A 16,324-nucleotide genomic window follows, 5' to 3' on the forward strand; every position below is an offset into this window, starting at 1 on the left:
CCTGTCCAGAGTCATCTGGCAGCACTCAGAACAGCACACCCTGCTCCCCCACCAGTGGCCCCTGAACGATTCTCTCAGCATAACCGCCTGCATGCAATCCGTTGCGCTGCTGACCAGAAAGCCATCTGCTCTGTGCAGCTGCATTCAGAGATCTGAGCCATGGCTTTAGCACTCTGTAGTGCACTGATTTCTTGTCACTCACCCAGGGCTGCCATCATTCCCTCCTCACTCTAGTTGGTCTTAACTAAGTGCAACGTTACAGCCTAAGGAAAAAACAAATACGTACTACAGAACAGATGGCCTCCTAACCACAAAATACAATAAATACATCATGGTAACAAGACTTTGTGTTGTGTTTCGGGCATCCTTTGCCCAAAAGTGCGCTGCAAACATGTGAAAAAAGCTGTATGCATTCCTCAGGATGAGATCGATATCACTATACCTGATAGAAGGCAGAGACATACAGGTAAGCCTGCGAGAAAGGCTTAGAAAGAACTCAAGCAGCAAAAAGCTTCTTGTATGAGCAGAGCCACAGCAGCAAAGATCTGCTTTGTAGCAGCAGAGCAGTAACATTCTCTGCAGGAGAAATGAGCTTTGATGAGGAAAAAACAGTTCTCTGCTACAATCCTTTTATGTGTACCACAGGGATCCTCTTGGTCAGCATGGTCAGTTCAGGTCCCTCTCACTTTGTTTAGGATTTGACAAATAATAACTGTACCAGCAGAGGTGCACAGAGCCAACTACATCACTCGCCCTCTGAAGCCAAGGGCAAAGCCCACATCCAGCCCACAGCACCTGACCCCTGGGCTGTCTGTTAGCCACAGTAATTGCCTGGGGCAACACGAACATTGCCAAGGAGACCACGGGTGGAAAGCATCTCTAGGAGATGAACATGCATAGCTCTACTCTATCCCTGCTAGAAATCTGCTTCTTGTTGGCAAGGCTCTCTGGGCTCAGCTGGATAGCAGCAAATGGTCATGCTGGAATTCATGTCAATTGATTTTCCAGTTAACTTGACTTAACATGACTGGAGGCATTATAGTAGGTAGGATACACCCGTTGTCCCAGTTTTAGTCCTGTAGACCTCAATGTTCCATTCCAACGCAGTAGCGATTCTAGCTCCAATAAGAACAAATGGTTCATTAAAATACAGATTTCAAATAAAAATTCACCTAGGGCTCGATCCAGCACCCTTTGTGTCTGGGAGCCATCCTCCTGCTGCAGTCAATGGACTTCCGAGCACCGCCTGCAGGCAGCTCATGATGGAGGGGCAATTTAATAGGAGGGATGACTCACTAGCAACCACAGTCTGTTCTACAAAGGAGTCTCAGAAACAGAGTATCTGTGTGACAGAAATAAACCTCCATTTATAGGGAGAGAAGGGATGAAAAACTACACCGTCGGTTCATTTGGAGGCTTAAGCCTGATGAATTCTTACTCATGTAAATAACTTTACTAATGTGAGTAGTTCAGTAAAACACAGCATGGAAAATGGCCCTCTTTCCAATTCCGGATTGCCAGAAGCTACAAACAACAGCCAGGGACTTCCACGAGGGAAGCTAGTACTTGAAAAGGATATCTAGGGGCCATAAATCCTCCTTAATAACAAGAGGAATCTAAAAAAATTGCCAAGCATCCCAGCTCCAGCCACAGAAGCCATTTCTCTCAGTAACCTTTACATTCTCTGCAAGTTTTCATGGGCAGGAGATGGAGCAGCACCACCAGCAGCAGAAAAATGCACCCATTTGGTAAGGCTGACAGTCAGGGAGATGGCAGAGTGCTTTGCATTTTGAAGCTGAAGTAAACAGACTGAAATGACTCCATAGTTTATAATGCAAACTATAGAACACAGTAGGACTTTACAACTGAGGCCCTGATGTCAAAGCTTCATTTGATTTTCTCTGATGACTCAACCTATTTCACAAGCTATTTTCATATTCCTTATTTAGAGAACTTACTCATGTCTCGATAAAAGCCTACGGTGTGATAAAGCCAAGGAACCGTAATGTGTGGTGCTGGCAACACCTCCCACGCCAAAAAAATCCTACTTCCATATTTATGTGGCTCTTGAAATTGGTTCCTGCTGCTTTCTTTCCAGAGAGTGAGCTGGCACCTCATCTCCTCTTCAATTAGCACAGAGCTGTGAAAAGTGGAGACGAAGGGTCAGATCCACCCCACCTGCAGCTTCCCCTATTTCAGCCCTGTAATGGGGCACATTTGGTCCCCTGACTTCCCTGCAAGGCAAGTGTTGTTTTTAACACACAAATACCAATGCCTGTGGAATGCCCTGTTCATTCAGGCTTCGTTTCCTGAAAATCCCATCGCCAGGAAGGATAAAATTAAGAAGCAGTGCTGACCCAGTGGTGCTCAGGGTCTGAACATAGGCACACAAGTGGGCGATTTTTACTTGAGTGTGATGGGTCAGACTTAAATCCATGCCCCCAATCTGTGCGGCCAGGAGTTCAGGAGAGCTACATACAGTGTATGTGGCAAAGCACAGATTCTGCCACAAGATAGATTCTGCTGTTTGGAGAAGTCTTCATAAACAGCACTGGCTGCAAATCCCACCAGGAATCACGAGGACTAAAAGCAGAGACAGGGACACTTGAGGACAACACCCACCCGTCCGCCCCCACCCCAGATCTTTTCACAGTCTGATTTGCCACCACAGAAAGCATCAAGATATTTTTTCTTTGTGGCAGGTTTTTCAGAGGTTTGTTTGTCTCAGAGACAGAGAGGAAAGGCAGCAAAGCAGAGATGGAATGAGCAACAGTGCTGCTCTTTGCAAGTTAGAAAGCTCTGGACTAAAGCTAAGTGGCACAATCATTGTTCAATACATGCCCACACCAGGCAGCAGAGTCAGCTCTTGAATGACACCAGAATACTCAGGACATAAGGGAGCACCATTGGGCATCAGTGGAGCAAGATGAGTGATGTTCACAGCTCAGCACAGCCCTGACCCAGAAGTTACATGGGCAGCAGTACCTAAAAAAATCCCCTTGTGCTGTGTTATTTCTTCTCGTCTTTTTTGACTCAGGGATCATAAGAGAAGAGCTCTAATCAAAGCTTCGCCTGAGCGTACAACATCTTTCCCTTATGTTTTCAGATGTCTAAAAACCACACTGCTTTGGCATCCACCTTGTCGTTAGGGTTACTTAAGTCCCTATTTTCTACCAAACCATCAGCATTTCATTTCTGACATCCCTTCTCCAGGCCCAGCTACCTGAGAGGCACAGTCAGCCTGTCCTTCAGCTCTAGCACTCCCAGCTAGCCTGGGGTTGTGTCCATCTGTCTGATCTGAACACTCACCCCAGGAGTCAGGTGCCCAAAACAGAAGCCCACCAAGGTTACAGAAGCCCTTGGCTCAAGCCGGGTGAATCTGCTTAGCATTCAACCCACAAAGCACTTTCAGGGGTGCCCTTCTCCCTACACCCTGCGACAGGATAGCTGCAAAGTGTCCTCAGGGAAGAAATATCCATGAGGCTGGGCATGAGGTCCCACCCTAACGCTGACACACAGCAAAAGAAATGCCAGCAAGAGCCCAGAAGGAAACACTTACATAGATGCAGGTCCTTCAGCCTGCAGGGAGAAGATGCAGGTCAGGGCCAAGCAGAGGGGAACCAAAGCTGGGCAGAAGCTAAGACCTCAGGCTCCAGTGCCAGGTGCAGCACCTCTGCCTCAGGTTCCTTTCTCCATCTTTGCAGAACCCCAGCTGAGCACCTCCCTCTGCCAACAGCATCCACCAACACATCACTGCAGCCCAACAGCAGAGCCTCTCTCCATACCCAGCAGCTGCCTTCCCTCTCTGCTAATTACCTGCCTGCTCCACCTGGCCTGTGAGCTCCTCTAGCTGCTGCACTCAGCTCTGCCAGCAATGCCCCTTAATGGGCACTGCCTGTGCTTGAAGCATCACCAGTTTCAGCCTTTAGAAGCAAACTGGTCTTCTAGAAAATGAATTGATCTGCTCTTACTCCATTATATCAGTCACCTCACCTTTTCACATGCAGGCTCTTGTGCTCCAGTTTCCTGAGGACGTGCAAAGGAAAGCCAAGGCTCTGGTGACAGCTCCTCACCTGTGAGATTTGCTGTCAGAGGGTGTTATAAAGGGATTAACCCCAAGGGGCACAGATGTCAACCCAAAAGCGTAGATATGGGTCATAAACATGCCACAGTGATAAGCCAGAGAGAGGTGAAGAACTTCCAGCTGAGATGAAGTGTGAGAAATGGCCCAGATGCTGGGCTTCAAGTGTTTTTTTTTGTTTGTTTGTTTTTTAATTAATAAAAAATAAGAAACCAGAACATCTCTGATGGCAGGTGAGCACTGCAGGCTGGCTGCCTGCCCTGCCCATGGCGTGACAGCAGCAGGTGGCTGGTGGACCTACACGGCCTTGTCACCCAGCCTGGGGCACAGCATCCCTTCCGCCTGTGCCGGGGCAGGAAGCGGAAGCGGGGGCTGTGCTGTTCTGACTGCAGGCTTTCGTCTTCAGCGAGACGGCAAATCTTATATAAAAGATGCATGAATCAAAAGAGAAGCGCCTGCCCAGCCGTTGGGAAGTGACGCCACCATGACTCATGTCATTCTGATCAAAAAAATCCTCCCCCTCACCTTCTCCCCCCATAGACTTGCACCTTGGGGCCCTTCCCAGCGGCGCTGCCCTCCTCCCACCCCATGCTGCTGTTGTGGGGTGCTCAGCTGGCCTCCCTCAGCACCAGCACTCCTGCAGCTCCGGCTCACTCAAGGATGACAAACAGCTCGCTTTTCCTCACAGTTTTTTTTTTTATTATTATTATCATTATTATTTTTTACACTCCATAAAAACTGTTGCAGACTTTCTTTCACATTCACGAGATCTTCTGGAAATTATTGCCGTTTCCCATATGTATTACATGTAAAAAAAGATAAAAAGGTCAACAGACAAAGAGGGCAGCTTGTTCCGAGCTCCCTGCAGACAAAAACTCAATGCAGTGAATCCAGATTTCACAGATGAAGGCTGGCTGGAGGTGACCACGCACAAAGCAAGCCACATAACACTGGACAAGACCACTTTACCACACACAACGCATCTCAGAAATGCTTGGGAAGAGACCAAAAAGCCAAGCTCATCTTATTTTTTTGGTGTAAAATCCAGCAGTAACAGTGTCATCTGATGGGAAGTAACTCGATTGAGGGTTGTGGAAACATTCAAGTATTCTAGGGCCATTCTTAAACAACAGATGGGACTAAAATAGCTCAGCAGGGTAGCCTGATAGTTTAAGTTCCTCGGCTTCAGTTAAAAGCATGCCGAGTACAAAGGCAAGTGCAGGAGTACAGGAAATGTCACACCTGAAGGGATCCACGGTCCTTTTGGTCTCCAGTTACACTGAGGTCAGTACCTGACACCATAGAGCCCAGGACAGCAGATTTTCACCTGGATGCACAACGGCAGCCAGAGAGCCCTGCTGCCCTGGCACTCTGCTCCCTGAAACAGGGCACAAGGGAGGAGCAAAGCTGGGGAAACGCATCTCTTCAGGTGCAAGAGGAGCTTCCCATTTTGTTTTTCCCCCCACTGCTGCTGTTTATTGCTTGAAACTTTAAATAAGGTTCTTCTTAAAAATAAAGAAGGGAAGAAAGTGGGAACTGAGAACACCTGAAATGGATTTCTCATTGCTCCCCAGGAATCTGGAAATACAGTAGTGGCTGCACACTCTGGATAAAAACCTAGAAAAGTACTTCTAAAAAACAACAACAACAACAAAAAAAAACCACCTCACAAAACAACATTAAAAGTTCAGAAAACCTGCCACTTGTGCCTCACAGTCAGAGTATGGGAAGTTTCACCCACGAGGACCACCTCAGACTAAGTCAGTGAGGTTCTCTATTGCACGTTCATGAAATATTCTCATTAGGGTCACAGTTGGGCTCTGAGGGCTCCGGGGCGTTCAGCAGGATGAAGAAGCCGTCATAGGGCTGAGCTTCAGCGAGTGGACAGGGGAGTGGATGGGCACGGAACTCAGCACTGAGGTAGGGAAGGCGAAACACGAGCCTTCAAAATTTTTGCCTAACGTCAGTTCTTCTGCAAAGAAAGAGGCGGCTTCTGTTTTGCACGAGGCAACGGGAGGGCTGGGGGTGGAAGACAGGATCTCTGACTCATATTGTAGCAACTGTCCCATGAAACCAAAGTTTGGTGAGATGAGGCTCCGGCGCTGCTTGATGTAGTCAAAGGCTTCCTCCAGGCGCAGCTTCTTTGTCTTCATGAGGTACGCCATGCAGATGGTGGGAGAGCGTGAAATCCCCGCTTCGCAGTGCACCAGGATCTTGCCCCCTGCTCGTCTGACATAATCTAAGGAACAGAAAGTCATGCGGACATCAGCTGTTGTCGGGGCTGGAGAAGACTCTGGGATACGTGTCCAGAAGCCAATCCATCAGCAAGGACCCTCTGCTTTTGGGTGCCAAAGGTGGCATGGAGAAAGACAGGAGGGACAAAACCCAGCCCAAGATGAAGCTCAGCCCCAGCTGACATTGTTTCGGGATCTGCGGATCCCAATTTTGCCCCACCTCCAGTTTTAGGGAAATGTTTCCCAGGTGCCGTTTCTCCTCTGCTACAATTTGCTTTTCAGAGTGTTGTGACACACCAGATATCTGGGCAGTGCTTGTGTTTGCTATTCCTGCATTTTCACTACCTGTGGCTCAAAGCATCAGCCCTTACCCCACTGCGTATTTCAAAGGCAAGAACTGCAGAGAGTTTCCTCTCATCAGCTTTGCTAGAAAAACAGGGTTTCCTCTTTAAAATCCAAATCTGTCCTGCTGCTTGGTGGGTTGGCAGCAATCAGCCATCCTAGGAGGGACCCTTGGTGGCACCCTTGGGCAGAGTCCTTGGGGCCTTGGGGCCGTACAACAAAGCACATGAGGACTGCCGGGCAGCTGCTAATTACAGCCTGGCTAAAGGATGCTTGGACTTAAGTCAGGATATAAAAAGCTTATGCAAAGCACCCATTTTACACAACAGGGAGCCTCTGTGGTTACTCACACAACACAACGATTGTTATTAGATTACAGAGAACGTGCTTAAAATAAGCCCTTTCCACACTAAAATGCAGTTCAAAAATAGATGTCCTCTGGTCTCTTGCCTCGAGCAATATGTTCAAGCTCCAATTTATGGAGAAATGCACAGAGTGTGGTGCTTGCTGCATGGCACTGGAACAGCATAGAGCTGAGCAAGTTATCATTTGCCTGTCTTTGTCTACTGGGGGACTGGTGCCACCAGAACCAGTTATATTTAACTGCTGTACATAAAAAGGAAGACACGGATTTGAGTCACCTCCAGCATCTACACCACACAGTCTTTAAAGAAAGTGAAAACTGAAATCATCCTCAAAATTTTGGGGAAATTTTCAAGTGATTCAACAACTATCAGAAGGGGGTAGGAATGTGACAAAAGTGAATTATCATTTCCCTGAAAATTGTGAGAAGTCCTTTAGCAGGAAGAGAAAGGTCTTAGAGGGCACTCTTACATCAGATTTGCTTTGTTTTTCTATCTGCAGCGTCAAAGAACGCTAATCTGGAACTCGCTTTGGAAAGAAAAACAAAGCTGAGTAGCCCACTTGCCTTATCTGCATGGTGACAATCGGAAGGAGGTATTTCCTTCCTCATCCTCCCCAACACCTTGTGAGTGCCCCTTCCTTGCTGAAAACCCCTAGCTGGGGCAGCTGTTGATGAACATGTTTGAACTTTCACAATAACATCTTGGAACACACAAAAAAGGCAGCAACATAAGTTTGATCTCTGAGTTACCCATTATCTCCAGCAGCCCCGTTGGAAATGGCTGGATGGCATCAAGCAACCAGCACCCCCTGTATTTTTGTGCCTTTCCCCCCCCACACCTCTGAGCCTCTGACTTGTGGCCCTACTATGAGGGCTTGGATACTGCTGTGGGCACGCAGCACTCTTTGAGAAGCCGTTGGCTCCCTTAGGGAAGCTCAGAACCTGGAAAGCTGAGGACCCAGGGCACCTACCAATGAAGTCAATGGCCTCCTGGAAGTGCGAGCTGATGTCTGCTGTGTGGCTGTCCTCTACAGGGATCCACTTGTAGCAGTACTGGTCTTGAAAGGACTCAGAGCTCTTCCTGGAGACATTGAGCAGGGCCGTGATGTGCAGGTTGGCGAGGAACTCGCACTTGGAAGCATGATAGGCACTACCAAGGTAGAGAAAAGGCAAGATTTCCACCGGGCCACCCTGGAAGAGAAGGAGCAAGAACATGCAACTCTGACACTGCCTTTGCAATGGTGATTTGAGTCCTGATGTTGCAGGGAAAAATGCAAGGGAGCGTATGTGGGTGCCTGCTCCCCAGCCTCCCACCTTTCCCCATGATGGCTTTGGACCCAGCGCTGCTGCCCAGTGAATCACTGCACTGGCACAGCCCACGCAGGAAGCAGCTTTTCATTTTCTCATCCACATCTGCGAGGTACGAAGCTGGAACCAGCCCCTCATGTGCAGGATGTTTCCTGCCCCTCAGGAGGGCCCAAAGTGCTTTCATTGGGTGGCCCAGATCAGGAAGGGTCCTAGAGTGGGGCTCAGCCCCATGGCAGAGTAAAACCCCTGTGACTGCAACTACAGGACCGGGGCAGGTGACACCCCCTCCCCTGCGTCACCACATAGTCACCCACTCTGCAAGATGTAATCTCAGTTCCTCCTTCCCCAGAATGTGAAAAAAAAACGGGTGACGACACCATGAAGAAAAGCCACCGCCTGACAGACGCGGGTGGCAGGTAATTTCCATGATGCACAGTGCTGCTGCCAGCCCTCAGGGGGGAGAAATCATCTTACGAACCCCCAACCCCTGCTGCCCTGTGCAATTTGCCGGGGACAGCCAGGAGCCACCTGCATCACGGGGCTCGCTCTGGGGACACCCAGAAGCAGCCAGACCACAGGGTGACATCTGGGGGCACACATCTTCCTCAGCCCTGGGGGCGGGCGTGGGAGCACGGTGACTTCCGACGGAAACCCCACAGGGCCTCCCAGGGCCATCTGCCGGAAAGCAGCAGCCCCATACCTCTCCCTGCCCCTTTGGTGTCCCCTGGGAGGGGGCCGCTGCTCACAGCCAGCATTGGAGCTGCCTGGCTGCGCGGTGAATGCACCCTCAGGGCAGTTTTGGGCTGAAGAGGGTTTGTACTTCCTATTGCTGCCTCATTTTGAAGCCAGCTGGAGGTGATGCTGGCCAGCGGCACAGACAAGGAACTTTAGTGACACGTGGGACAGGGACTGGGACAACCTGCTGGCAGCCTGTGCCAGCATAAGGGCCACCATCACCATGCCCTGTGCCACTGTGTTGGTGAGGCAAGTGGGATGTCAGTGAGTTCCAGAGCTGTTAGCTCCTTCGCCAGCCTCTCTAGAGCCATTTTAGATTGGCTATAAAGAAAATGATTCTTACGTTAAGTGTTGTGAAGCACTGGCACAGGCTGCCTTGAGATGTGGTGGTGCCCTGTTCTTGGAGACACCCAAGGTCAGACTGAATGCAGCTCTGAGCACCTGATGGAGCTGCGGTGTCCCTGTTCAGTTTTATGTAGAATTTAGACCAAACGGCCTTTAAGGGTCCCTTCAAACAGCTCTATGACTCTCTGATTGCAATGGGCTTTGTGATCAAAACACACCTATTTCTTGCTGCAGGAACAGAAATAACACTAACCCCACGCACCACATACTCTTACACGCTCCTGCCTTTGGAGCATATGAGATGTGAAGCTGGGACAGAAACAGCTGGTGGTATGAGATTGATGGGGAGGTGGCCCTGGTGACACACACCTGGTCATAGGCAGGCTTGTGGTTGGCACTCTGCTTCTCACAGTGGCTGATGAGGTTCCTCTCCACGTCACTCCTCTCCAGGGAAATGAGCTTCCCATCCACGCAGCACTCAGGATATTGCGAATTGAAGGTTTCATAGCCCCCTGGGGAAGGAGGGGAAAAAAGAAACACTGATGTTAGCACCTCTGAAAAGTGGTTTAATTAAAGTGGAGGAGAAATGAGGCTCGGTGCCGGTAATGAAGTGGGTCAGTGCTGCAGTGCTGTTGCCAGGGTTGGTTAGAAAACTGTCCCTAGTGATGAAGTGGGGTTGCTTGAGAGGTTTGGGCACCCAAGGAAAACCTCCAATACTGCTGACAATTATTAACTTGATAAAACCCGGTGGGTAGAGATGAAAACCATTAGTGCATGTAGGTCTGTTGAGTCCAGCAAACATTAACCTCTGTTCAGCAGGGACTGAGCTCCCTCCTCCAGTCACACACACACACTGCTGCCAGTGCTGGAGGAAGAGCTCTGCGGAATTCATCCCAAACCCACCCTCACTGCATGCACTGGGACAGCCCAAGAAACACTGTATTTGCATTCCTAAACGGACACGGGCACAAGAGGAGAACGCTTGCAATCGCATCATTGATCACCACCACGCATGAGACAGCAAATTAATGAAGACAGTCCCACTGAAACCAATCTGTTAAATAACCACTATAAAATCTAATGAAATCCTGTGACAGCGTTTGACAGCTCAATGGCCCCACATGAGCGATTGTGCATGGTTAAGTACTGCCTTCGTTACATTCAGCACGCCGCTAATGAAAAGGAATTAATCCTATTATTACACCGTTACTCAAAGTTTGTCCTCAGCTAAACGGTTGCCTATTTCCAGGCTAGGAATACGCTCATCAAACTGAACGTGAATACGTCAGGTAGCAGAAACAGCCTGGAAATGTCAGCTGTGTGCCGTGCATCCACCACCTGTGATTTTTCAGAGCAAAAACGAATTGTCAGAGAGCTCTTCTACAGGAAAATTCAATAACCCTTTGGAGCGTGACCGCCAGGTAAACAGGGCTGTGCAAGCAAGGCCTGCAGTGTGATTCATTAATCCGCCACCGCTTTGCCCTGATAAGCGGTGCTGCCGTGCGCCCCGATCGGGGCCCGGTTTCGCAACAAAGGAAGCCCTGTGGCTCTGCGCACCCACAGCCCCGCTGCCTGCGCTGCCCACTGCCTCCACCTCTGACACTGTGGCCCCGCACACCGGTGCCTCATACGCGTGTGATGTTTGGGCAGATGTGTGCTCAAACCAATGACGTGCTGCTGTCACCCACTCAGTCTCGCCGTGGGTCCTTGCGTTGCAAGAGCACAGCACGGTTCGAAGCCCACTAGGCGCGATGAAAAGCTGTTTTCCATGCTTGGGGGCACGAGGGTGGCTTTGCGTGCAGTTGGCACTCACACCACCCACACCTTCCCTCCCATGACCCCAGCCAAACTCAACCAGCACAGGCTGAGCAGCAGTGTGACCACGAAGAACGTGAAGGGGGCTGATGAAATGATAGCCCTCATGGTGGAAGAGCCAACAAACATGAGAAACTCTCCCGACTGCCTGATCCCACACTGCCTTCCCACAGAATGGGCTTCTAAATCCTGATGTTTTGCATGGCTGACCTTATCTTCCCACTGCCCTCAGCCACCGCCTTCGCAAAGGAAAAATACATTCAGTCCATAGGAGTAGCCATTATCCCCATTTACACCCTGTGCTGTTTCCGCTTTTGAATGAACACAAATATATGTGAGCCAAGTCAGCATGTGTGTTCCCCATGTCTCTGGGACAGCAGAGCATGCGGCCACTGAATGGTTAATTGCAAGCCTCGGGGATCAGGATATTTGCAGGCCGCTCTGACGGTGAGTCATCCTCTCATCCCCTCCTCCAGCAATCTCTTCTTTCCCCTCTCCTCTCAACCTAGCTTCCCTGAGGTCATCTCTGCAAATACTTCATTGCTCATCACAGGGAGTGGGGCTGCGCTTTCATTTTTAATCAATAAGTAACAGAATCCCTGTCAACACCAGGGGACCATACACTGTTTTATCTTTCTGTGAGCCCTTCTTCCTCTACCACGCAATCCCTTGCCCTGCTGGGGCTGAGCTGACCCACGACAAGCACTCTGTGTACAGAGGCCAAACACACACACCAGGCAGCACAGCCACTGCCAGGATGCCTAGAGGTCACTATTTTCTGCACAGCACCCGCTGCTGCAGGGTGATTTATGTCCCCGGTGTCACCCTATGTCCCCCACACCACCACAGCTTCCTGGGGGTCTGCAGCCCCGGTGAATCAGCAGCTCCGGCAATGAGTCACACCAGAGCTGTGGGCTGCTGGTCCTGAGACCCAGAACACTTCTTAGAGAGGTGAGAGGAAACTGTGCTCTGCTAGGGGGAAATCTTTTCAGCCTCGTGTCAGCAGGCTTTCAAGAAAGAGGCTTTGCAATACACGAAAGATGCAAAGCGGAGCCTACATCAACACTCCACCCCATTCAAACTGCCCACAGCCACCACTTCAAAGTGGGGAGCTAGGACATAGGAGGGAAAGACCATCCTGAGGCTCAGTCAACATGCTTGGAGTCAGCAAAGCTTAATTCAGCTCCTGGATTGCCACACACTTCCCAGGGTAACCTTGGAGATGTTTCCTCACCCTTGTTTTAATGGGGTCCCATAGGATTTTGCCCAGTCCCACATGCTACAAGCATCCTTGCCCTGTGACAGCAGAATTGGTGCCTGCAGGGGTGCAGCATCTGTGGGTAACTGGGCAACGCCAGCGTGGTGGAAAACTGCCCTGCATCTCCCTCCTGCTTGGTACCAGGCCCCCCATATTGGAGTTGCTTCTGCCCAGTGGTGAAGCCCTCTGGGCTCTCTTCACCATAGGAAGCACAAACTGGGTGGGGGGAAAAAAAAAAAAAAAAAAAAAAAAAAAAAACCACCAAAATGCAGCAGAAATCCTGCTAGGATAAAAAGCTTAATAAGTCCACAACAGAATTTAAGGGCTATCGCTGGACTTTCTCCTCCAGCCGCGATTTGGGTGCTCTTTGGGAATCCTTTCGGCGCCCCCCGATCGACACCGCGCTGCCAGGGGATTGGGGAGGGCTGGGATGCGAAGAGGGCAAAAGGACAAAGGCGCTGCCGGGCGAAACGGAGAGGGGACGGGAGAAAGGGCAGGCTGCTGGTTTTTATTGTTTTATTACCCCCGGGTTACACGGAAGAAAAACAAAAACCGCAATCCGAAGGCTATAAAGCACGTGAGGAAGGCGGTGTTCGCACCCCCTGATGAGCCCCGCAGTTGCAACTCTGGCTTTCCCCTGCCTGCACATGTTGGGGAGGCACATCCCCAACACCTCCGGACGAAGGAGCGACCCCCAGTACTGGGCTACGAGCTGCGGCCCCGGTGTTGCTTCCCATACGGGCGGCCGAGCGGCTCTTGAGGCTGGGTTGGCTCCCCAGGCAGCCCCGCTCCCTCGATACCAACTTTTGTTCTCCTTCCCTGATGTTCTTCGCTTTCCATCCTCCTCTTAAACGCGCGGCGGGGGTGAGCGGAAAGGTATTTGGACTCAGCCCGCGAAGCCTATCCGGTATTTACCTCCAGTGGGTGGAAAAGAAATGAAATCCCGGCGTTACCTCCCTGCCCCGCACCTATAAGCAGTTTAACACCGCGAGTGGGGAAGGGGCCGCTGCCCGGAGGGCTCCGGGGATCGATCCCCCAAATCCCCCATCACCGATGCACGCCGCCCCTCGCCGCCCCCTCACCTTTCAGGAAGCAGACCCTGGCCCCGGCCTCGGGCAGGCTGGAGAGCAGCGCGTTGAGAACGATCTGCGCCGTGCTGTCTTTCTTCAGCTTCTGCCAGTGCCCCGTGCCCTGGTCCAGCACCACGACGGCCGCCAGACGGGCCGCCCCCGCCGCCCCCTCGGAGCCCAGCAGCAGCCGGGAGCGGGCGGCCGCGTCGGGGACAACGAAGTGGAGCGGCACGGCCCCGCCGCGGGCCCTCCGCATCACCACCGAGTTGAGGTTGACGTTGAGGGAGCCCCGGAGACAGGAGGCCGAGTAGGATAGGTAGGGCCGGCAGTCCAGCACCAGGCAGCGGGAGGGCTCCTTCCGCAGGAGCTTCCGCAGCTGCCGGCAGTCGAGGGAAGTGACTTTCATAGCGGCCGCAGTGCTAGACCCTCCGCGGCGGGGCTGCCCGGGACGGGAGAGCGGCCCGAGGGTTACCGGTGCTGGCGCGAGAGCCGCAGGGCCGCTACGCGTGGATGGGACGGGAGGGATGGAGGCACCGCGCCGAGCCAGAGCAGGGAATCCCGGCTGCCGCCAGCGGGCATTTATATGAATGGGAGGCCGGGCTGTGACGACACTGCCCATATAAGGGGAGTGACGCACCCGCCTTCCAAATATGGGCATCTCCCGCCCCGCGCTCCGCCCCCCGGCGGGGTTCCCCTCCCCTGCGCTCCCCTCCCCGCAGCGGCCGGCGTTAGTCAGTTCGGGAGGCAGAGGAAGCTGAAAAACGCCGCAAAAATTCTCCAGTCATCGGCCTGAGCCTCGCCCCGTCATCGGCATCATCGCCTCCCCCTCCTCAGCCGTGATTGAGAGCCGGAGGGGGGTGAGGAGGAGGAAGAGGGGGAGGAAGGAGGGCAGCACCGGGGCAGCTTTCTCTCACCGGGCTGTAGTGGGTTTCAGTTCCCTTTATTCTTCCCCCCGCTATGTGTGTCACCACCAGCAAGGACCCATCGGGGCTGCAGCCCGGCAGCAAAGCAGGAGGCAGCTCTGGGCGAGGTGGGAAGTGCTGCTGTGCTGAATGAATGAACTGCAAAAAGGGGATGAACGGGAATGGGGTCAGGAAAAGTGGTGTCTGTTTGGGGATCTGATGTCCCCTTGCTTGTAGCAAAGGTGTAGGCTGCAGGACTGTGTCCACAGACCCGAGGAAGAGTAACGCAGCAGAGCACAACCTGCTGCTGTGGCCCGAGGTCATCACTCTGATACACAGAATTAGGAAATCCAGCACTTTCCCTTTTCTCATAGATGAGTTTTATGAATCAAAGAGAGAAGTGGCAATCCCTGGAAGCAGTCGGGCAAAAGGCTGCGCTGCAGCCAAGCTCATGGCAGCCAGGCAAGGTCGCAGTGGAGCCATCCAGGAGCAGCATGCTGTTATTATTCTGTTATTATTCAGCATGCTGCCCTGAAATATGCTCACCTCCACCACGGGCAGGAAGTGCCACCCTGCCCCAAACTGCCTGCAGCAGTAACACAGATGCATGAAGGAGACTGCACAAGGAAAAATACTCGAGCTGATGGGAAGCAAAGCCATGAGCAGTTTCGAAGCACCTCCACTTCTTCCTCTTTCAAACCCATGCGGCCCCCAGCTGGGCCCCCCTAACCCGACCCTCCTGCTCTACATCACTGACTGTCAGATGGTAGAACACCAGACAGCTGGTGGGTGGTTGCAGGTGTTGGTCCCAGTGTGGGTGCTGCTCTCACTGTGGCCTCATGCCGTCCCCTCCTTGCTCAGCCTATGATTAATAGCTGGGGGCTTCTGCTTCTGGTCATGCAGAAAGAACCTCCAGCACAGAGTGAGCACAGGCTGCTTCCTGCCCTCAGCCCTGCTCCTGCCACCTCGACAGAAAACCAGTCCCACTCCCCCCTGCTCCCCTAGTACAGCCCAGCTGCTCAGTGTCCCGGTGCATGGAGGGGCTGTGGGCAATGCAAGCGCTTCTCCCTCTCTGGAGGAAGGAGGGGGCTGGCAGTGAGCATCATTTCCTCCCAGAAAACCCCAGTGACACGGGAAGAGGTGGGAGGGAAAGATATTCTCCCCAGCCCCGGTCTGAAGGAGGGGGCAAATGCTCAGAAACTCAACTCCCTGGGGAAGAGCTCTGGTGTTGGACCTGAAGTGACAATGGGGTGTATTTGTATCGGGATGTGACCTGCAGCTGACCTTCCTCCCTTCTCACACCTAACACTGAGCCTCCAAACAACCGCCTTTCAGCAGATTATAGCTTTGCTTTTGTTTCTTAATGGAGTGAGTCATGCCCACCTTTTTATTAGACGAAAATAAGCAGGCGAACAGCAGCAGTGTGAGGCTTCCTCCTGCAGCAGGGTGCTGGATGCCCAACCCTGATGCCCAGCCTCTGACTCCTGGCCTGCCACCTCTATGGTTTCGTGTGCTTGGGGATGGGGAGCCATAGAGGGCTGCTGTTGTGGGTGTGCAAGCAGCCATGGGGATGCAGACAGACACAGACATGTTTCCCTGCTGGATCTGCCCCTTAGTTTGACAGGTGCTCCCAGCAAGAAAGGGGAAAGTGCTGCATTCTTATGTATGGAGAGCACTGAGCCGTTCAGCAACCTCTGCCTTACCCAGGGAACTCCCACCTCCATACAGCACTTGCAGAATCATAAAAGCTGGAAAAGACCACTGAGATCATCTAGTCCAACTATTGATCCATCATCACCATGCCACTAGACATCATTCTCCCTGCTCCTCCTCCCACTTCCCTTTGGTAATCTCCCAGGCTCCTTTGTCC

At 52.0% G+C, this 16,324-nt stretch overlaps 1 protein-coding gene across 1 annotated transcript; it reads right to left on the reverse strand.

Annotated features, from left to right (window-relative positions):
• Positions 1-4,757: 4,757 nt before the first annotated feature.
• On the reverse strand, positions 4,758-14,112 carry DUSP5 (dual specificity phosphatase 5). Its single transcript, XM_052677402.1, has 4 exons — positions 13,565-14,112; positions 9,779-9,921; positions 7,993-8,212; positions 4,758-6,320 (listed from the first exon to the last, which is right to left on the reverse strand). Exons 1-4 carry the CDS (start codon positions 13,956-13,958, stop codon positions 5,920-5,922), a joined length of 1,158 nt encoding a protein of 385 aa, XP_052533362.1. The 5' UTR covers positions 13,959-14,112; the 3' UTR covers positions 4,758-5,919.
• Positions 14,113-16,324: the final 2,212 nt, after the last annotated feature.

Source organism: Tympanuchus pallidicinctus, unplaced genomic scaffold, assembly GCF_026119805.1.
Source record: "Tympanuchus pallidicinctus isolate F22 unplaced genomic scaffold, pur_lepc_1.0 scaffold16, whole genome shotgun sequence".
Lineage (NCBI taxonomy): Eukaryota > Metazoa > Chordata > Aves > Galliformes > Phasianidae > Tympanuchus > Tympanuchus pallidicinctus.

Coding starts and splice junctions, on each gene's coding strand:
- DUSP5 (XM_052677402.1), bottom strand. CDS start 13,958: ATGAAAGTCACTTCCCTCGACTGCCGGCAGCTGCGGAAGCTCCTGCGG. Junction 8,213..9,778: donor ACAAGCCTGCCTATGACCAG/GTGTGTGTCACC, acceptor CTTCTCTTCCAG/GGTGGCCCGGTGGAAATCTT. Junction 6,321..7,992: donor GGAGGCCATTGACTTCATTG/GTAGGTGCCCTG, acceptor TCTGTTCCTTAG/ATTATGTCAGACGAGCAGGG.